At 42.0% G+C, this 22,538-nt stretch overlaps 2 protein-coding genes across 4 annotated transcripts in view; both read left to right on the top strand.

The window, feature by feature from the left end:
* Window positions 1–3,333: 3,333 nt before the first annotated feature.
* On the top strand, window positions 3,334–18,224 carry cpa6 (carboxypeptidase A6). Its single transcript, XM_076080546.1, has 11 exons — window positions 3,334–3,449; window positions 6,494–6,569; window positions 10,557–10,681; window positions 12,539–12,653; window positions 13,203–13,304; window positions 13,426–13,530; window positions 14,783–14,893; window positions 15,085–15,175; window positions 15,969–16,171; window positions 16,349–16,433; window positions 16,888–18,224. Exons 1-11 carry the CDS (start codon window positions 3,334–3,336, stop codon window positions 17,100–17,102), a joined length of 1,344 nt encoding a protein of 447 aa, XP_075936661.1. The 3' UTR covers window positions 17,103–18,224.
* Window positions 18,225–19,154: 930 nt separating this feature from the next.
* The window catches only part of arfgef1 (ADP-ribosylation factor guanine nucleotide-exchange factor 1 (brefeldin A-inhibited)), a 44,319-nt gene continuing 40,935 nt past the window's right edge, over window positions 19,155–22,538 (top strand). For all 3 annotated transcript variants that reach the window (XM_076080906.1, XM_076080905.1, XM_076080903.1), the window contains exon 1: window positions 19,155–19,506. In XM_076080906.1, the coding sequence (XP_075937021.1) occupies window positions 19,383–19,506 (124 nt within the window). In that variant the 5' untranslated portion in view covers window positions 19,155–19,382. The remainder of the gene's footprint in view (window positions 19,507–22,538) is intronic.

Genomic DNA, 22,538 nt, shown 5'->3' with positions numbered 1-22,538 from the left:
TGGTATAATACCTTCATCTGACTTTTCTGCTCTTCTTCAAATCCACCGTTTTAAAATGTCAACATTTTCTAAATAGAGCTCCATTTCGATGCAATGTGGAAGAATGTTTGTCATATCATGTTATTATAATATATATCATTATTTCATCACATAATCTAGTGAAAGGACTAAATCCCTTTGGAAGAGAGACTTGTCAATCAAACTAAATTGGGACAATTAAAGTAAATTCAATTGGCCGTTTTCATACAATTTTATTGACACTTATTTCACCCTCATTATTAAGCTGATTCAATTTGGTCTCTGCAGTGTGCATTAAATATAAATTACACACTGCCTCCTTTGTACCTTTTCCATCCTCTAAAATTAACGTATTTTGCTCATTTAAAGGGCCAAAAAGCCGGAAAGGTTGGGAAACACTAACTTATGATAATAGCCTTGTAATTCCTCGACACTCTTTCTCTAACTGTGTCCTCTGCTGCCAAGGCCCCCTGCTCTTCACTTTGCCTCAGTCCCAACTTCCCTGATTTATATTACTGTATGCAAGTCTTTGTGCTCTGTAATCCAGCAGATGGAAGTCTGTGGGCTGCAGATGTCTGTGCAAAGCTTAGTGTAACTCATGTTTCATCCTTTGCCTCACAATGATGCAATGATTGCAAACGTAAATTCTTGTTATTGAGATTATCTTCCCATAAATTCTGCATTCATAGAGAGAGTGACAGAGTTTTCTGGTTGCCTAATGGTTCACTTTGTGTGCCATCCTTGACCCCCCTCTACTCCCTTTCTTTACTTTTACCCTCAGGGTCAACAGGTCATAGATGTGCACTCACAGCCCTGCTCTGGGTCAGCTGGGATCTCTCAGATCCTTCAGAAGACCCTAAAAGCATCACAAAGAGCTGCAGTTAGCGCCACAATTTGACCAGAGGCCCCCCCCCCCCCCCCTCATCACCAGAGCAAGCCGTGCCCTCAGACTGCATGCTTATCAAAGAGCTCATTCACACCCCTCAGCACAGTTTGAGACTCAGAGAGGAACATGGGGATTTATTGGACCTCTGTGCCATTCTAAGATTGTGCAGCATTAGACCCAGCTCTAAGAAAGATGCTTGGTTCTTCACCTTCCCGCAGACCTCAACCCAAAGCAGTGCCACACGCCCAGATCTGCCTTCCTGTGTGTGAAAAACAACACCGAGACCATCCCACCGACTCCCACCGCTGCCCTCAGCCTACCTCTATGTGCCCAGCAAGTCACGCTTAAATGACTAGCCAACCTTTACATGCAGGAGCTCTCACTCTCCCCACAAATCCCCCTGAACATGATACACATGGAACGCAAAGCAAGCATTTTATGAATATGCGTCTGTGTGCAGCTGTGTCGCGGTGCTCAAAAACACTTTCTGGGTGTTATGTTTGAGAAGTAGCTCAGTCAGAAACCCTCTCTTTAAACCGTGGTACATTTCATTTAAGTTTTGACAAAGTCTTCCAAGGATGTGGATTTTTATGGTGTTTTAACCAGAGATGTAGTCTTTGATGTTCTTTGAAATTGCTCCTCACACATGTAGAGTAAAAAATAAACTTTATCTAAACTTAAATATCAATAAAGTTTGTTGAAATGTTAGTTTTCCTTCCTCATTTTTTGGGGTCCAACAGACCACACTGCTATATATGTACGTATAATATTGCTAATAATTGCAAAGTTGACCAAAGTCTATGTTTTCTTTTTTGCATAACCCTTCTCACTGTTTTGCACATTTAATGAAAGTGATGAAATACAGAAATGAAAGCATTGTCACTAAAACAAAAAAGGAAATACCTGATGTTTTATCTGATACATGGGCTATGAACAAATGTAGAACACATTTTGTCTGTCAAAAAGTCAAAGAAATGTACAGTGTGTTCCTCCACATAGTGGTAGAACCCATAACGCTCCCATTCCCTCTTAAACTCTTATTAAACTCCAGATAAGGTTGTGAAGCATTCAGGCAATCAAACAATATTAAGTTTGTTTGTAAAGGGCAAAGGCTTCAAATCCTTGAAATATTGACTCTATTGTCGGCAATAATTCCACTTTTCTACACGTCTTGTGGATTAAAGTGGGTGTTGTCAATAACAGCGTTGCCGTGCTTTCTACTCTGATGTCTGTGAGGGGAGGGCTTTGGGGGGAGCAGGGAGTGTTTGGGATCTGTTGTACAGTAATTGGGTGTAAAACAGGTGGCACACTGTTGACACTGGAGAGAAGCATGTGAAAAATGTGCTGCTGCCATGCAATCACAAAAGGAAAAGGCTGGCAGTTGACTTAGGCATTTACTGTGTTGGGTGATAAGTAGAGGATCAAACGGAGGCACGGAAAGCGTAGAATAACAGGGAGAGCCACCTAAAGCTCCACAGAGGGATTCCTGGTGGAGCCAGGCCAAGGCACTGACAGAGCATGGTGGCTGGGTATTACTCTGACTTTGAGGTATAGAGGTATAAGCGAACAGGAAGCTGAGGATTCAGTGGCTCAATAGGCTCTTAATGTCTGAACGAACAATCCTCCCTTGTTGTTTTCTGGAGTCATTATGTTCTTCCAGACATACATTTCTTTGGTACCGGTCAAGTTTGGTTAATATTTTTTTTTAAAAGTTGGACAACAAGATGCTCATTGGCTTTAGTGCATTGTCAATTTATTACAAAAGTACATCAGATACATTACCAATGTGAACTCAGTGTGCATCATGTGTATGCAGATGGACCAGTAGACATTTGACAGTTTTTTTTTATCAAAAGCAGAAAAGAGCTGAATGTCTTCTTCAAAGGACCTGATCATGAGCACACCTGAAGAATAAAGCCTGTTGTTCTGGAGAGAACAAGAGTTACCTGATACAGTTCATGTCTCCACACACAACTTTACGCATTACTTAAAAGTCTGATTTTCCATTTCAAAAAAATCCCATTTCGTGAATGAACATCTGTTCTCGGCTCACTATAGATTATCCCTTGAGCACACAGTGCGCACCAGTGATCAGGGATCCAGTTACCAACTTCGCCGACACCGGGCCACGTGACACAGGTCCTCCTCATTTAAAAAAAAAAAAGAAGAAGAAAAAAAAAAGAGCCGCTATACCCTGCAACCCCCTCCAGAGCTTCAAAGAGGTGGTAAATGTTCCCCCTGTGCCAGATGATCGACTTTAGCACCTGAAGTGTCAGAGGGACAACTGCTGCAGAGTGCACCGCGACAGAAGACAAGTGGCTTTGCTGATGGTGCGCTGGACCGACTCAATCACATTTCCTCTCTGAGAAGTTTGCGTGCATCCTTCAAAGTAGCCTATATGTCCCGTCCTTGAGCCGCTTTGCTTGAGGATGGTACCGGACCGCAGGAGCGCATTTCGCAGCTCCGTCTTACTGGCTTGTGTGATAATCTGCAGCAACGTGCTATGTCCCATCGGTGCCTATCTCTACAACAACCGCTACGCAGGGTGAGTAAAAGACCCCCATTCATTTCTGGGGCTCACGAGAGGCGGGTGTACTCTCGTTCTGCAGGGAAGGCGCACTGTCGCTATCAGAAGTTTTTTTTTCTGCAGAGACATCTATACGCACCAAGACACGGGCTTTATCTCATGTTGATAGTATAGAGAGAATGAACAAAGAAAGTCTTTATGGGACACATATCCTGTTTGAGACGTAATATAATGTTTTTAGTTTATTCTAGGCTGACCTTTATTCTGTGCTGTGTTTGTTGTGATGTGCTGCAGAGAGGCATTCAGGTTGCTCCGCAGATGACACCGGGGATGCCTGCAGCAACAGTGTCCTGTCAAACTGCGCAAAGTCTTTATTAAAAAAAATATTAGAGCTTTAAGAAAGTAGTGACTCCCAATTTTCGTTTTTCTAAAATCAGACGAGAGGAGATATTTGTCTTTTTTTTTTTGTCAAAAGGCTGTCTGCACGTTTATGAGTCTGAATGTGAGGCACACACCTCCCCAGATAGACCCTAAAAGTAGCTGGTAGCCAAACAGAGGGTCTCAAGGGACCACCTGGAGCTGCACTCATATAATAATTTCGGGTAAACATGTCAGAGACATGACTGGGGCATGGATGGGTTTATGGTCTGTTTTTCAAAAGAGCATTTGAAGTAATTGCAGAGGGGGATCACCGCAACTGGAAACCCCCTCCTCCTCTGTCTCAAAAAACATGTATTTTGGATATAATCCAAAATTTGTGTCCCTCACGCCACCTCTGGACTGACATAAAAAGTTCCAATATATAGCAGTAAGGGGGGGGGGGGGGCCCTGATTCTCTCAGACATCAGGGATGTGATGCGTGTTGTTCACCTCAGCTTCACAATGAGCCTTTAGTCTAAAAAAGAAGACTTCCATTGTCAAAACATTTCATATCATTCAGTAACAGAGAATTTCTGAACATGGACAAATGTTGATAGCACTAAATCAAAACACTGCTCGAGAGTCAAGTTCTTGGTTTAAAACAAATTGCTTCCATCCCAGAGAGAGTACCGCTGTGGGAATCAACAGACTGACAACTGAAGGGCGGGCGGCTTTAGCGCGGAGAGCCCTCCCTGCAGCTGGCAGATTCAAAGCCAAAGGCCAGGCCAACAGTGTAACAACAACAGTCTGTCATCTCTGAGAATCACTGCAAGATGAAGAAATGCTTCAAGTTGGACTAGTAGAGCTCTGGGGTGCCACGTTATTCAATCATGGACTGTGTGTGGTGCTGTATGCACTGGTGGAAAGAAAAAAACCCAAAAACATAAGCCCGACAAACATCCATCAGTGAGGATTGACTGAAGATGTGGAAGCACATATTTCTCTTATGTTTCAGAAAGAGAGAATATTTACGACGATCATGTTTTTGAAGTTTGAATTCTGCCCCCCCCCCCCCCCCCCCCCCCAATTTCTACCACATCCAAACATTATTCTTACCTCCCAAAAACATGTCCGCTTTGAAGTCCATCTTCTATCACGCCGTTGCCGTGGAAACAGGCTGTTTTCCTGGGCACAGTGTTGTGGTCACTGAAACGGGGCGGCCACTCACTTGGGACACCCGCACCCCCTTTTTGTTCCTCAAACCTCAGAGTGGCCGACCGCCACCTTTGTTTAGGGGGCCCGACTTCCTGTGTGACACATTGTAAAAAGCTCTTTGAAATAGGCGAAACATGAGAGAGGAAGAAAGAGGTTTAAAAAAAAACACACGAGACATGAAAGTGAACACATACACAACCTCTGCCAGGTATACTGGGCCGAGAGTCTGTAATTGAGAGAGAGTAATAAATTATTGGCAGCGTGTTAGCTTTAAGGTCAACCGCAGGAACTGTGATCTGCAGAGTGAAAGCAGCTCTATGTTAGATTCATGCCGAGTATAAAGAGCATCTTTGTTTAAATATAAAAGATGTGGCTGCAGATTGAGTTAGAAAGGCTCTCGAGCTGCTCTATTTGCTGAAGTGTTTGTTTAAATGCTGTGCCAAGACCAACACGTGAAGAATTCAATTGACTGTGTAGTGATTTTTATATCGACTTATAACTAATTCCATGAATGTATTCTTAGGGCTCGGCAATATGGCCAAAATATTCTATCCTGATATGAGTCATTTCATGTCTCGATAACAATATGCATCACGCTATAGCATGTTTTCTGATTCAATTAATAGAATAGAATGTTTTGCATACTTGTGTGTGAATGAAATACTTGACAAATAAAAAGTACTGGGTGTTATCTTATTATATTAGTAACTTAAACTCTGAGTTAGTATGTGCTTGTTATTGTTAATTGAAACGTCGTCATTTTGTTTCACGATATCTCAATATTTAATTTCATCACAATGTGATTCAATTGAAAGATGATACATTATCATATTGATCGATAATGGACTTTCGTCTGCAGTTGACTAAAATGAAATTATTCTTTATTCTCGTTCTCACAAAATTGAATAAGTTCTTAAATCAGCAAAAGCACCATTGTTTTTTCATATGACCACATATGTTAAAATACAGTTCGCTACAGCTTTATTTTAAGCCTCATCTCAGCATGCATTTACAAAACATGTTGCCGTGTCAAACACATTCAAGCAGTCGATTATTCTTCTTCATGTATTTAGGTGTTCTTATCTACAGCACATAGTGATTGAGTTACGGTATAAACATGTGAAACAGTAGCTGCTACTGTTACCGCCCAAAGAATGGTTCCAGGTGCGACCTGCAGAGCTGGAAACGATGAAATATAACCCTTTAATGGTGTCACACGCAGATTGTTTGACTGGGGGTTTGACCCTGTCATCTATACGACTCTAAAAGGGGAACCACCCATTTCACCATCAAGCATCTGCTATTATAAATGTCACCTTCAATCAGCACAAAAGCAGGTATTATTACCTGGCACTCCACGGCCCAGATGTTTTTGAAATAATGTGCACTTAGCGAAAAATAGATCCAAGCCCTGTTACAGTGAATATTTGTGCCGTGAAAAAAACGCTTGAGCCCGACGCCTAAAAAGAGCTCTGTTGTTTTTGCAGTGATCAAATCTTCAGGATAACCCCGAGTACTGACGAGGAGGTCCAAGTGCTCAAGAACATTCTGGGACACATGAAGGTTGGCACACGTTTTTTTTTATATACATGCTCACTATTCTGACCTATTGTATGATCCCCATCAGACACCAGATCAGATGTGTTATTGTTGTGTGTGTTTTCTGAAAACCATATTAAAAGTGTGCACGCTATTATTCTACCCACATTGTATAGTTTCCTGTGTTGTTTTTAAAGAGGGGGGAGGGGGGGGGGGGGGGGGGGTCGTCAATAGCCAGAACTAAGAGACATCGAGCAGCCGAGTGCAGTCGTCCGTCACAGTCGGGACATATTCCCTCCTCTGAAAGAGCAACATACTCTTGAGAGGAGAAACCCCAAGAGAAGAACGGACGGAAAACACTAAAGATTTTTTCATAACGATGACTGAATGTTTGGATCACTTTCAGTAACAAACTATATGAACATGTGTTTTAAAGACATTGAAATTAGGGGGGGAGGGGGGGTGGACCCTAGAGGACATAAGGGCCTCGCCTCCTTTCCCAGACTCATGTGGGAGCAATTACCCCATCAGCCTCAGGAGCATTGATGACCTTCCTTTGCACATTGTTTAGGTGTACAAATACACAGCGAAGATTGTTTGTAGAGCATGAAAAGCACGATGCAATTATAGACATTCTTGTGCAGCAAATAGTCAAAGAACTTATTTGAATAATTGATTAAACTAAAAATCTGTGTTTCCAGTATTATTATCTCCCTGCAGAGGAATTGTGTTTATGGAAAACCAAAGCATTTTTTTTTATATATTAGTGTGATGCTATAATCTCAAGACACAATTACGAGCTTTTTCAGAGCTTGCGACTGCATCTTACAGTCTGGTTTGTCTTTGATAACCATCTCACACTTTATCTTATGGGTCTGTTTCCAAATAATTACGTCGGACGTTTTCTGGGGAAAACGATGTAATGTGGTACTTATTATAGGGAAAATAGAGGCAAAGCTCTGCGACAGTTTTTTAGTTGGTTTAAATGTAGTTCATGTTCAGAACAATTCCCTTGAAATAAGTGCTCCATTTAAACACAATGTAATTGAACAGCTAACGGAGTAAATACAACATGAAGAATCCAATGAAAACATTTGAGAGACTTTCTTTTGGGACAGCTGCAGAGATTTCGATCTGCCTGCAGCCCCGTGGCAGTGTGGTCCGTTTCTCCAGTCTGGTTTGGTCCACTTGGGTTTTATCTGTGCAGCCAGATGCCACAGCGACAGTAATGAAAGGCATCTGTTCGGGTTCAGGTCAGGCTTTTGGTTTGATGGTCCAGAACCAATACTGCTCTGAACAGTGAAAGAGCAGAAGAGGGCAAAAAAAAGAGGATTCGGTAAATGTTTATGATTTGTGGTGAGGGATACTAGGAGAGAGCCAGGGTGCTGGTCAGGACATGGCCACAGTTTTATGTATGTAAGGGCAGCGGGCACGGTGCTCCGAGGCCAACCGAAGCAGTGGCAGCCACTGTTTGGACAGCTGTGGGCATGTGTTTTCAGTAGCTTAGCCACGCTGCCATGCCTCCAGTGCCAGAGTCAAACTCTTCAGCCTCAGGATGAGGTCAAATAAAACACAACTACTGGGCACTGCAGGATAGAGGAGAATCAGATCCATCATCAATAGAATAACCCATTTCTTTGAGTTATTATTCAAGCTATTTATACTCTGTGGTTGACTGACATTACATTCAACCTTTAAAGACCTGTGAAGGAGCTTTGCTTTTTCCAAACACCTGGCCATTCCCAAAAAAATCCTTTAGTGCGCAAGAATAAATATTTTTTGGCATTTCTTGAAGATACCTAAATGGTAGAATAGATAATACAGGTTTAAAGTAAAACTCACAGTCGTGGACGCACTGTTTGACTGCAGGTGAATTCTGGGCAGAAGAAACGCAACAGCTCCTGAATGCATCCAGTAGAGCAAATACCTTCACCAAAGCATTGCATTTATAAGATATTTATACATGTTGGATATTCACAAAAGGATAATAATTACTCCCTATGGCTGCTGTCATTGTGTCATATGAGTTATTACATTATTTACTGTCTATGGAGCAGCTTCAGCATTTGTCTATTGATGACATCTTCACAGTCTCTCTGTTAGATTAATACAGTAATAATGAAGCTGGAGCCAGCAGCCGGTTAGCTTTAGGTCTGGAAACGAGGGGAACCAACTTCCTGGGGTCTCTGCTGACTGGCAACCTCAAGTTGACGACCGAACTTCAGGAAGTCAGTGCACTCAGACAAGAAATAATCTGGCACATAAACAGATTAAACAAAGAAGCTAGAATGTGTTAATTAGTGAGCTTTAGAGATGCTTTTAAGGGAATTTTGTTACCTTTGTACAGAGCCGGGCTAGCTGTTTCCCCCTGTTTCCAGTCTTTATGCTAAGCTAACCAGCTGCTGGCTGTAGTTCATATTCACTGTACACACAATAGTGATACTGATCTTCTCATCACACTCTCAGCAAGAAAATGAATAAACATTTTACCCAAAATGTTGTCAAACAGCTGGTATGTTGGTTATAACAGATATTCACTCACAAACTGTGTTGCACTTTGGAGACTTGTTTTTATTTTAATTGATTAAAGCTACGGCTTTACCGCATCTGCCTTCAGGAAAGCCAGCTTTTTTTTTTATTGAACTATAACTTTTTCTTTCTTGTGCTGCCCATGCCCATTAACTTATAGCTGCCCTGTATACACAGACACGTAAAAAAAAGAAGAAGAATCACATTAAGAACGAGGAAACAAAAGATTTGTAAAGCAGACAAAGAATGCATCATGCTCATAAACACAGCTCTTAAATGAACTGAGAGAATTGTTTGTGAGGAGCTGCGTTATCTGATCAGGGATATTTAAGTGCCTTTTAGGCGTATGTGTTTTTGGATTTGTTTGGTTAACAGCGGAGTGAAACATTGGGGTACTTAACCATTTGGAAATGCAGCAGAGAGCGGTTTCTACTCCAGGGCACCAAACAATCTTGCTCGAAACAAAGTTAAATGAATCTGGTACGCATTCTGTAAACCATTAAACCAATTGACACATTAACAAGCATGTGTGCCAGTCTGCATGTTTCTGCCCCCATGTTCAAATGAAAGCCAGCTGAGGATGCAGACACACCGAATGTGCGATATATTCTCTTTGCAGTGACTACTGTGTGTATCATCCGCATCGCTCTCTGTTATTTTATCGGTTACCAAACGATGTCTGTGTTTATATATGGTTGGCTTGCTGTTTGAGCTAAAGCTAACAGACCCGAGTATCAGGGCCTGATAACAGGCACTGATAGACCTCATATGAGGTCAAACGGTAGAGAGGGAAGCAGAGGGAGCGTCATTCACTGCAGGTTGTTAATGGGACACATTGGAGAGTGTTTTGTCCCATTAACGCTGTAGAGTCATCAATACGCCCCAGATTTAGTTCATCGCTTGAAGGTAGAGACTAGAGGAATGTTAAACTGTCCAGGTCTTAACAAAACAATTTGGTCATCGGCACCAAATGTTTGGTGCCGATTTAAACACCCAGCAGTTGAGATAATAAGGTCATTCTTGGGGTCAGTTCTTTTTCTGAAACATATGCTCTTTAACCCTTAACTTTAGTTTAGGTTTAGTGTTTTAGCCGGATCGGTATCAGTGCCGATACTGGCCCCTTGTTAAGTGGAGCAGATATCAGCCAAAATGTAACAGATCCACATTGAATACAGACGTGTCAACGTCATTATTCAGTTTTTCCCACAATCAGTTACATTTAAAGCTGTGACTGAATAAAGTTCCACAGTAATCCCTCGGCTCATGTTACCTCATTGAATGATTCTTGCAGTCTGGTATACATTTTAAATTGGGGGGGGGGGGGAACAGTGGTGTTTAATTACTCGATTTTGGCAAAAACCCATATTTGACCTAAATAATTTTGATATCAATTAAATGTTAGGTATTTAATTTGCTGGATTACTCAAAAACAGACACAAAGTCTATAACCCCTGATCTAACATGTTTGTCCTGCTCCTTTAGGTGGACTTCTGGCAGCCCAACAGTGTTTCTCTAATCTGTCAAAATGCAACGGTGGATGTCCATGTGAAGCGCAATGACACGCGGGGCTTACACGCACGCTTAAAGCAGCAACATCTTGATTATCGGTAAGCCCGGAAAGACCACCAGCAACTAATAGAGAAACATACCACAGTACACGTGCATGCTCGCTTGCGTACCCTCACATATCTGGTAATCTTGTTAGCCGAGTGTCTACACCCAGAGATACATCTGTTATCCAAAGGGCGTTGCAATTACCCGGCTCTCCTCAGCCAGAGTATATGATTTGCACATGCAGAGTCGGCTATACTTTGCATGCAAAAAAGCTTCCTCAAAGCTGGGACGCACACACACACACACACACATACACTGTACATCAGAGCCCCTCTCCCAATCTGCTCAAAAAGCAGCCCTTTCATCTCCCCACACCATCCCTCATCAAAATGATTGTTGAAGTGATGGAGTTTTATCAAAGCAGCCGCGGCTAGAAAGAATTCCATTGTCATCTCTGTCCTAAGGGAGGAATTGCAGATCTGAGGATGAGGGGGGGTTTTTTCTACTCTGTGTTGATTGACTGAGAAAATGGTTGACACTGCAGGGGACAGTTTTTGGTAAAGTGGTTGGGTTTTAGGGACAAAGATCTCATTTTACTCTTGGGGGTATAAGCCATGTTTTTTAGTAGTTATTGAAGTAGATATGGATAGAATTGTACATATAAGGACCTCATGAGGAAGCGTATTTTAGGAGAGTCTGGCTGCCCACATTGCTGCTATGAAAAACCGATCTGTTTTAGGTTGGAGTAGGAAGTGAGGAGGCATAAGGTCTGATGACAGCAGTCTATAAAGAGATAATGATGGTGATGATGATGGTTTTGGTGCATTTACAGATCATTTAATTTACTGATAGACAGCAGTGTTATAACTAGTATAATGTGTGCTATTAATAAGACGGATGTAGAAAACTGGTTTGGATCTTGGAGAAGAAGAGGGATGAGTGAGAGAGAGTTGCGTAATTGGTGTTAGGAATGAGTCAGCAATACATTCAGGAACCCTGATCCACCACTTCATGCCAGTCCTCAACACCTACCAGACATATTATATTCACTTACAATACATCGACTGCAGTTAAACGGGCTGTAACAAATCATTAAATGGGAATATCTGCTAAATCTGCAGTCATTTTAAATGCTATTTTATGTTTTACTGTAGCTATGTACATAGATTGTTGTATTCAGTTTATAAGCTGAATATCACCAGATTTTGGACTTTTAGTTGAACTAAAAGTCCAAAATTATTTAATAGACTAAATGATTAATAAAAAAAATAATACGTAATACGTAGTTCAGTCAATCTGAAAATAATCATAAGTTGACGGCCTAGTTACAGCTTATATCCTCCTCTGCCATAAATTTGTCTTTTCTGTCTCATTATTGAGCTCTTTAACTAAATATGCATTTTGAGTATTTATATTGGCTTCAGTCTTACTATTATTTAAGGCTCTTGGACTATTGAAACAGTCATGAATAAATTAATAAACTACAGACCTTTTTTAATGATGAACCAACACTAACATACACAATGACGTCAGGCCTGATGGCTCATTATAACATCAGGCTCTTATTAGCTTATTGTTGGCTCACTCACTCACTTAAAAAGAAAGATCAAGTTATGCAAGAGGTGGATAAACAGCAGCAACCCTAATAGGCAACCAAAAAGATTTTTAAATAGCTTATTATTGATCTCAAATTATAGTATTTACCAACAATAAACAAATTATAGTCTTGTATAATGTAACCCTGTGTATGGTACGAATTCTGTACAAGAGCAGAATATTGAAAATACTATTATTAAAACAATATTCTTTGTCTAAGTGTTGGTTAGATTTAAGTTATTAGTAAGGATGCCACGGCGGTTGGCTTTCATGTCTATCATGTGTCCGTCTAACTTCCTCTCTTCCATCCGCAGGGTGTTTATCTCCAATCTGCAGAAGGAAATCGAAAAGCAGACGGGATATGGCTCCTCTCGCAAGCGGAGGTCAGAGTCTCAGTATGACTTCGAGGTTTACCACTCTCTGGAAGAGGTGTGAAGCCCAGCGTCCACCGGCCTGCCTGTCTCTCGCTCTCCTCTGCTCTCTAATCTGATTCTCACACAGAGTAAACAAAACATCCTCTCGGAGGTGCTCTCAAACTCCCGACTACCCCCATTCCAGAGGTCTCTCTCCCACAGCCTCGTGCTCTCACCCACAGAGACACGCGACTCTACTTCAGACACTTCAGGGCGATCAGGCTCCTGGTTCACGAATCTGTCAGGCACCTACCAAGCAGCATGAGAAGATCCCGAGAGCGTACACAAATCTTTAGTGCTCTCGGTTTTGATCCTCTCCTTCGCTGTAAAACACACACTTACATAAGCATGCATGTGTGTGTGCGGACACATCGTGCAGACAAACACACAACCCCGCGCAAATGCACATACTCCACAGGCACTTAGACGTGTATGTCTTAAAAGGTTTTTACTCCGGCTTTGAAATTGCTTATTAGACCATTCCAATTTGCCCATTTACTGTTTTAACTTTCACAACAAATCCTTGAGTGAAGTTCACTCCTCTACGTTATCTTCTGTCCTCAAGATCCAGAGCTGGATGTTTGAGATGAACCGAACCAACTCCGACCTGGTCGACATGTTCTCCATCGGGAAGTCGTACGAGGGGAGGCCACTTTATGTGCTTCAGGTAGGAGAGAAAGCGTGAGACGCACACCTAAGAACAGGACGTACTGTACAAAAGACACACAGTTGTGCGCACACGCACGACCGTGCCACGCTAAAGACTCACAGTGCTTGTCTCCTGCCAGATAGGAAAGAGAAGTCGTCATCAGAAGAAAGCCATGTGGATCGACTGTGGCGTCCATGCCAGAGAGTGGATAGGACCTGCTTTCTGCCAGTGGTTTGTCAAGGAGGTAGTTTTGTTTTCCTGCCAATTTAAATATCTTAAACGCTCTTTGAACTTTATTGTTTGCATCAATGCATGTTTCAACAGTGTCTCTCGCATCTAAATGATAGCCTGCAGCAAGCAGCTTGTAATGTTTGGTTTCCAGGGTCGTCGACAAAATGTGAACATCTGTTTATTCGTCATGCGAAGTTATGCAAATACTGAAGAATAGCCTTTATCGTTCAGATGTTGAACAGAACCCAGACGTGCAAACGAGTTCCATCCCGCCCTTAAAGTCTTAGTTACTACCCTCTGAAGTGAGGACGGTACCAGACCAGAGGCAGACATTAACTGCAAGAACCTCTAATGGCTTGTTTTATACTACTTAGATGCCAGATGAGTGGGATTTGCAACACAGTACCGGAGCGTAAAGATAATTAAAGGAAAAGTCAATGAATGTCAGTGTCGAGCACTGAATCACAGCCTGTTTTTAAGGAATTCTTTCATGATTGACCTCAACCATACGGGTACTTGAAAAAGGCTTTAACAAATATTTCAATGAGTAACCCAATGAGGTGATGTTGAGGAGAAAATAACTTTAACATGTGCCACTATAAAGTAGCGCATGCACATGCTGGAGCATACCATTTACAAAAAAATGTGGGGTTTTTTTGTGCTCTACAGTCATTCTGACTGCAGACACTTCCTGAAATGGCCCCCAAACTCCCCTAAGGCCATTACATGGACTTACAAGTTCAGTGGGGAATTCTTCAAAGAAGGATAAAGTAGCAGTAGGAGGGGAGTGAACAAAGGAGGGAAAAGACAAATAGCAGCAGGAAATCAGAAACAGACGTAAAAACAGAGACGAGAAGAAAACAACAACAAGTGAAAACATTTGACTCAGGAAAACAGTCAAAGATGCTCAACTTACCTCAAATATGTGCTCTAAAATGTGGATCCACTATCATGTAGTAACTAAGGTTGGCCACTGGAGGTCAGGGTGCCATCTTTCTTTAAGGCTTAAAGCATATTAACCTTGGCCTGAGTGATCGGAGAGCAGGTGTAAGCAGTATTTGCCCAGATCTCCTCACTCCAATTGTCATCTATAGTCTTGAGTATTAACATGCTGCACTTGTGCATTGAAAAGACTCTGTTGGCAATCATGTATAAGGTTAAAGAATAATGAAGAAATAGCATAGTAATTACATTCAAATGTGTGATTAGACAGCAGTCTAGACCTGTGCTCTGTATTTATACTGTTTTCATGTTGTACATTTCAGGCCATCAACTCATACCCGCATGACTCTGTGATGAGACGACTGCTTAACCAGCTCAACTTCTACATCATGCCTGTCTTCAATGTGGATGGATATCACTTCAGCTGGACCACGGTACTGCAGACCTCTCTACAAACACAACAAGAGACTAAATCCTACTGTCGACATGTCTGTTTGTGAATGACCAACTGAAGCTGAATGAGTGACAGGTGGATTATTTTGGAGATGGCAGGAGGCTCCATTTGTTCGCTGAGCCCGCAGGTCAGTCGGCACACACGGTGACGGTGTCTTTGTGCTTCCTGTAGGATCGGTTCTGGAGGAAAACACGGTCCAAAAATCACAGGTTCCACTGCAGAGGAGTGGACGCGAACAGAAACTGGAAAGTGAAATGGTGTGGTGAGTTCAAGAATGCTGAGCTTCAGCTGAAATCTGAGGAAACTCCTCTGATTCACACATGGAGACACTCACAGTGCAGCTTTCCTTGTAGTCTGCTGTGGATGTAGTCTTTCTCTTGACTGTTTATCGATGTAAGCTGTGGCTAAAATATTTGTGTGGTGACAACAATCTGTGTCTGATGTCATTTAGTCTGTGGTGGGAGATGGGTGGAGGGTTCTGCTGACTCATCATCTTCACTGTGGGAGGTCTCTATCGGAATTTACCAGAGACAGACATCCGGAGATGTGACCCGAGATGAGAAACAGAGAAACTGAGGGACCAAGTTTTGCCGTCTCGAAGGAATATTAGCCATGCAGCACATGAGTGATTGAAAGTTTATACGTATGAAAAGTGGAAATTTAAGCTGCTTTCACTTCAAAAGACCATCGTTTATACATCAATAATGGACTACTGGAGAACTGCATAAAACGGGAGATAACTTTCTGAGATAACTTTCAGACTGACTGAAATCCATGCAAATTATTTCACAATTTTGACCACCACATTGTTCCTGCTATTTATAGATATGACTAGTATCTAGAGGACCTTCATATGCAAACATCAATGCAGCCTATATTTGTTTGGGACTGCTATCCGTGGCATTATAATGTGACTTTGGTGATTTCAATCTGGGTCTATTTTCCCCCCACAATCACTCTCCATTTCGGTCACTGAATACAAGATCACAACGTCTTTTATACCCAGCTTGAAACTCTAAATGGAATATGATCAAAATGTTTCTTTCCTTTCCCAGAGGAGGGTGCCTCCTCTCATCCCTGTGATGACACCTACTGTGGTCCCTACCCCGAGTCTGAACCTGAAGTCAAGGCCGTCGCCAAGTTCTTGCGCAAGCACAGGAAACGCGTCAAATCATATATATCAATCCACGCTTACGCCCAAATGCTGCTTTACCCCTATTCCTACAAGTACGCCGCTATCCCCAACTTCAACTGTGTGGTAAGACATCCATAGCTTGATGATAAAGCAATAATTCACAAGTCTTTATTCAAGATAATATTCTTATCCATCCATATGTTGGAGTTACATAACTGGAGCGCCCTTGATATTAAATCCTACTGTGCAGACATATATAGAGGATCACTAATTAGCTGGCCCTCTGCTTTCACTGTTCAGGAGTCAGCAGCTCACAACGCAGTGACAGCCCTGTACTCTGCCTATGGAGTGAGGTACAGATATGGACCTGCCTCCACCACCCTGTGTGAGTACCGCTGCTTGTCTTCATTGTGGTTTCCTAGAAAACAAACCAGAATGGATTATTTGTCATTTCGCACCTGTTGCGTTGTGCTCTCCTTCCAACCTCTTCTGTGTTTCTTCATTCGCCAACAAGGAAAATAGATCCTCATTCAAGTTTATGAAGTGCCCGTTTTTTCTATGAATACACAATCGATGTAGTCTTGCACTCAGTGCCCTGAACGCACCCCCCTTGAGAGGAGCTAAATGCAGAGATGTAAAACCAATAATAATGAAATGCTTTTAGACTCACCGAAAATGTAATCAATTTGCTGTCAGCAGTGGTGGAAGAATTTTCAAATCATCAAGTTAAGTAGCCAGACCACACTTAGAAGACAAAGTCTCAAAATGTTACTTAAGTGAAAGCACTTCTTCATGCTTATATAACAGAAAACTCTCCTCTTTTTGTGTGTTTTTCGCAGATGTTAGCTCAGGCAGCTCGATAGACTGGGCCTACAGAAACGGGATCCCTTATGCGTTTGCGTTTGAGTTGAGGGATACAGGACACTTCGGCTTCCTCCTGCCCGAGACCCTGATCAACCCAACCTGCACGGAGACTCTGAGGGCGGTGAAAGCCATTGCATCAGGTCTGCTTAAGAAGTGTGAAACAGACAAGGACAGATTTCCATATATATGAGGGCACTGTAGGTCCCCGGAGCACCACCTTTACAGTTACACCTCATATTCCCCTGAGATTTCATATTCCTCCCAGATATTATCAGGTGAAGAGCTGAGAAAGACCAGCAAAGCATGAATTTTAATTTGCTTTTCTTGTGTTTGAGGTTGTTCGCCTTATTCTCCTTTTCTGATGAGATATGAACTGACGGTGGCAGGTTTTTTTTTTTTGTTTTACCACCAGCCTGTTTATGTACATACAGTGTCAGAATCAACGGGCCATTACATGTACCATGCAAATCCAGCATCTAATCTTGTCCTCCTTCCGCAAACTCTTTATTGCCACAAAACTATTATTAACGTTGACTTTTCCATGACACAAGCTAAATGGTGGTCATGTGAGCACTTGTCACAATACAGCAGCACTTTTTTTTATTTTTTTTAAAGAAACAGCTCAGATTTGATTGTCTTCCAAAAATATGTAATTCACATGAAGTGCTTTTAATCACCCGATCTTTATTCTTATTCTGGTTGCATTTTATTTTGAAATGAGTCCCACCAAGTGCCAGTACCTTAATGTTAATGTATAAATGCCTTTATTACTGCAACATTGTTAGTGTACATACTGTACATTATGCTATCACCTGACAATCTTGGGTTTGGTTTAAATCAAAATATTTTTGTTAGATTGTTTTTTTATTTGGTTCAGACTGATATTTGGATTGAATGACTTCTCACTTTGGTAGCTTACTGTGTCATTACTCAGGTATGGATCAAAGACAAAGTCAGAAATGTTTACTTTGGACAACTCATGTGCTTGATATGAGGTTCTAATAAATGGATGAAATCTGACTTAATAAATGTTGTTATATAACACGGTAAATGTTTATGTTGTCATCTCTCTTTGTCAGAGTTGTATCCCATATTTGTATTTTCCACATTTATTTTCCACATGTTGCGTCACTTTTATTATGATAAACTCACTGACCTTTGATAGCTCAATGAGTCACAGCTTTAAACACAACACTTTAAATTCCACTCTCTGATTCTGCAGCTCTGCACTTATTTATGGTGCAGAAATGGTGGAGCTGACATGCAAGACATCCCAAAGTGAAAGTGAACTCTGCCGCCCACAACTGCCAAATCTGTGTTGTCAAATTGCCAGATTTCCTGGATGTATTTGCTGCCGAACTTTGCTAAATATTGCTCAAGGCCATAAAAGGTAGTGCAGCTAAACATATATATATATATATATATATATATATATATATATATATATATTTATATATAAATATATATGTACAGTCATAGATGTGTGACGAATTAAGCGAAGTGATGGTAGGGTTCAACAAAAATATATAGTGATATCTGCTATATAATAACCATAGACAATAACTTAATGTGAGTAATTCATGTTTTATGATTACGCTTAAGTTTTATTTATGATCCTGGAAAAAATATGACTACATCCATGGGTTGGGGTGATATTAAAAAAAAAACATTGCTCTCATGTGGAAACTAAATACTCGTGAAGAAAGTAATTAAATGTTTTTCGATGTGTTTACATCTGTAATGTGTCTAAATGCTGGAGTTAAATATGTCCTTATTTTCAATTATGATCATCTGAGAATAACAAAAAGGCTTATTTCCCTTATTTTCAAATATACCTGTAATGTATCAGAAATATCACTAATTGGATGCTCGATTTTCCTGTTTATTCCACATATCCACACAACAAAATGCACTTACATCTCAAACATGTAGACTGTACAATGTGCATATATTGTAAGTATGTAAGTGGAAAGGTGGCATGTTTTATTCTACAAAAAAAAGGAGAAATCCTGCACACATTGAAGCAGCTGGCGTGCTTGCATATATTAATGCCTGTTATTTTACATGTAACTTTAATACGCCCGTGTAGGCGTATGCACGAAAGCTTAGCTGTAAGACTACACTCATGACATCTCTCTCTCTCTCTCTCTCCCTCCTCTCTCTCCCTCTCCCTCCTCCCTCCCTCTCTCTCTCCCTGCTGCCTCACTGCGACCGTTCTCAACGTAGGCAACGTGACGTCGCTTCCTCTCTCCAACATGGCGCAGGAGGCAGGTCGTTAATGGAAATCTGAGGGATTTACCCCACCTTCTGTGTTTATTTATGTTTGTCTGTTAGGGGGGCTCCGAGGCTGACATTTGTAAAGGAATACATCTCTATTCGAGGCGGCTGCAGCCACCACACACCCCCCCCCCCCCCCACCACCACCCCTCTTTGGGACCAGGCACACCTCGCCCCAAAATTCCGGTGCGACATGTTTGAGGGCAAAAAGACGAAAAACATGTTCCTCACACGAGCTTTGGAAAAGATCCTGGCCGACAAGGAGGTGAAAAAGGCTCACCATTCACAATTGCGCAAAGCCTGCGAGGTGGCACTTGGTAAGTTGTTTTAGCGTGCACATATTTTTTTTTTCTCCCCGGTGTTGGACTCATTGATTTAGACACGTCATGCACCCTCTCACTTAATAACCGGCGATCCTGCAATGTCGCAGCGTTGTGGCAACACAGTGCGATTACCAGTCGTTAAACGCTGGCTGCTATTGTCTTGTTGTCCGGCGTTATAATTCAGCAAAACCTGCGTATTTAATTGACGTGGCACGGGAATGTGATTCCGTACGAAACACGGAAATGGTGCAGAAGAGGGTGGGTGTTTGCAACACTGAAGCCGATGCTGCGAAACTAGTAGCGATGTGAGACCAGGCCGAGCACTGGACGGGAAACTAAAGTTGTTAACGGCTGCATCCTCCTTCAATATCAAGCCAACCAATAACTACAGCTTATACAGCAGCCAAGTGTATACTCTGCTTAACTAAACGGCTCGATTTGACGTGTTTAACCCCGTAAAGGTGCGAGATGTTTGTGTCTCTTCCTGGTACACGAGAGACGTAGCCGTGCCCGTTGAGTACACGGCGTGTTGGAAGACAGTTTGTCCATTTTATTACATCTTTTATGCATTAAACAGTTTAATAATCTGAATCTCTGGGTTCTGCTCTTTATTGTTATGTTGTGAAACTACACGAGAAGTCGGGACAGTGAAGACGGAAGTTGTCAGCTGTCAGTAGCACCTCTATGCTAGAACAACGTCAAGCTAGTGCTTATAATGAGAGATGATTTCCGGTCGGATCTAAAAAAATAAAATTACAATTGAAATGCACGTGATACTGAGCAAATATGGCAGTAATTTAAAACACTAAAACTGAAAAAATATATGTATTTGTAAAACAATTAATATAAAATAACAAAGTTTCACTTCATACAGCACGTATATCCGCGCCAGTTGTTGCACGTCGACTGTGCTTTTATTTTGAAGTCAACATCACATAACGTCCACTTTCAATTGCACTATATGTGGTAGCTTTCTGAAACTATTTGTTAGCAGGTGTATTTTCCAAAACACGTCCTTGGGATGACTATTAATAATAAATGTGCATTTTATAAATACATTTAGACAAACAGAAATTCACAGAGCAGCTAATATTTTACGTCCAAAATACCATAACCAATGTTGTTTTCACATGCCAGGGATTGTTCATCAGCTCTGAGTTGGAACAAGCTGGGTTTTGTCCCGCAAAAGAGGGAAGTAACATGACACTACCAGAGAAACAATGAGTCCATGTTGGGCAGCAGCCAGACATCCAACCTGTCTGACAGTTGCTGCCTTTACCAGCTCTTTCAGCTGTTGCCGGGTTTTGAAATGGCCGTGAAGACTAAATACACCGATCGTGTATCGTGTTTGTCGAGGCTTGCTCTGATGTTTTGTAAAACCAACCCACCTACACACAAATCATATATTCCTCCCCCCCACTTTATTGTTTGTAGAGCAACAGAGAAAAAGAGGTTTGAAAGAACGAGGCTCTCTCCAGCATGTGTTTTTAAAGGAAAACACACCATGAAACGCACCAGTGGAGAGTCAGTATTGTCTCTTTACCTGTGAATCAGAGCAGAAAGACTTAAATCGATGACGTCATCGGGTGACACTCTTTGTCGCTGTAAGTGAATTAGCCACCCTATGGGTTTTATTGAAATGTAGGTCGTCCAAATGTGAGTCAGAAAACAACCACGAAAAAAGAAAAAAAAACGCCATGAATGCTGACTGTCATATAGCATCCTAGCAGTTTATGGAGCGGCACCATATTTTGTCTCCGGATGACATCACCGCTACAGTCTGTCTCTATGCTGCTGATCAACATTCACCAGCTAACACTGAATTATATTTCAGGGTGTACTCTCCCTTTTTAAAAAGCAGCATCAGTCACGCGGTCATTGTTGTTTTCGGTCCACTCGGGTCAGAAACCGGGCTGACAACACTCAGGTACAACCCTGAGTGGCAGTACAGTGCAAACATTAAATAGTATAATTTCTCAGCATAGTCCTAGTTGATTCGAACTTCACACTGAGGCTCAGTCATACTCTAAAAAAACCTACAAAATGTGGATCTCTGTAACGAGCGTAGCAGTGGCACAGTAGTAGTGCATATCAGAAAACGACTCGGTGACCCAGTATACTGAGTGACTTACATAATCCCCTCCAGCTCTTGGGGCTCTGAGACATCTCGGAGAGAGTGCCTGTGCCAGAGTCTCCTCTTTGCTGTCACTGAACGTTCTCCTGTTATTCACTGTGCAAAACCAGGTACAAGTATTGTTTGATTTCTTTTTTTATTCCTTGTATAACACAAGATGGTATAGGAATTATGTAGGAATAGGAATTGGGTAAAAGGCTCTGGCTAGGCTGCCTTTGTCAGACAGTCCATCTTCCTCTCTCCCATACTGACCTTTCTCTTGGATTATCAAAACTGTAGCTCAGCACTTTCCCAAAAAGAATACCGTCTCACACCCTCGCACGCTCTAAACTGTAGTGGCGTACAGTCCTATTATCTTTGGAGCGCCGTCGGCTTCTTCGGGAGGAGCTGTCTGATTGCGAGGAACAGACGGAGGGTAAAGCCGACCGTTCACTTGAAGATATCAAAGGCCCTCGGGCTGTGTCTGCCCATCACCTGTCAGAACATGCAGGCTTCTGTTCGTTGTCGTCACGCATCGCTTGCTCCACGTGATGCCGGCTTTGTGGATGGTTTCTTTATTTCTGTAAAACCAACCCGTCTTCTCTGACCTGAGAAGTTCGCGTGGCTTCACTGCTGCTGCGAAGCAGTCGTACTGTGAATGTAACAAGTTAAATCGGGGAGCTCTGTACAAGCTACCACGCGAAGACGAGTGAGAGCTCGTACCCGAGGGTAGCAGGCACTTAAGGAGACGAGTCCTGCCGAGCACGTCGCTCATTATCTCTCCCCTTAGGGTGTGTGATCTGAGGGTCAGCTGCACGGGTCACAGCAACCTGCAAACCTGTTGCAGGTGCATTCTCGATTCCTCTCGTCACTTTCTATTACCTGCAGATGCAGATTCTGTTTAGGTCCTGGA

The sequence above is a fragment of the Anarhichas minor genome, unplaced genomic scaffold (genome assembly GCF_050575085.1).
Source record: "Anarhichas minor isolate MPS153535 unplaced genomic scaffold, ASM5057508v1 ptg000074l, whole genome shotgun sequence".
Taxonomy (NCBI): Eukaryota; Metazoa; Chordata; class Actinopteri; order Perciformes; family Anarhichadidae; genus Anarhichas; species Anarhichas minor.
This window is presented reverse-complemented; position numbering and strand designations above follow the sequence as displayed.

Coding starts and splice junctions, on each gene's coding strand:
- cpa6 (XM_076080546.1), top strand. CDS start 3,334: ATGGTACCGGACCGCAGGAGCGCATTTCGCAGCTCCGTCTTACTGGCT. Junction 10,682..12,538: donor CAGCAACATCTTGATTATCG/GTAAGCCCGGAA, acceptor TTCCATCCGCAG/GGTGTTTATCTCCAATCTGC. Junction 16,172..16,348: donor TCCCCAACTTCAACTGTGTG/GTAAGACATCCA, acceptor TTCACTGTTCAG/GAGTCAGCAGCTCACAACGC.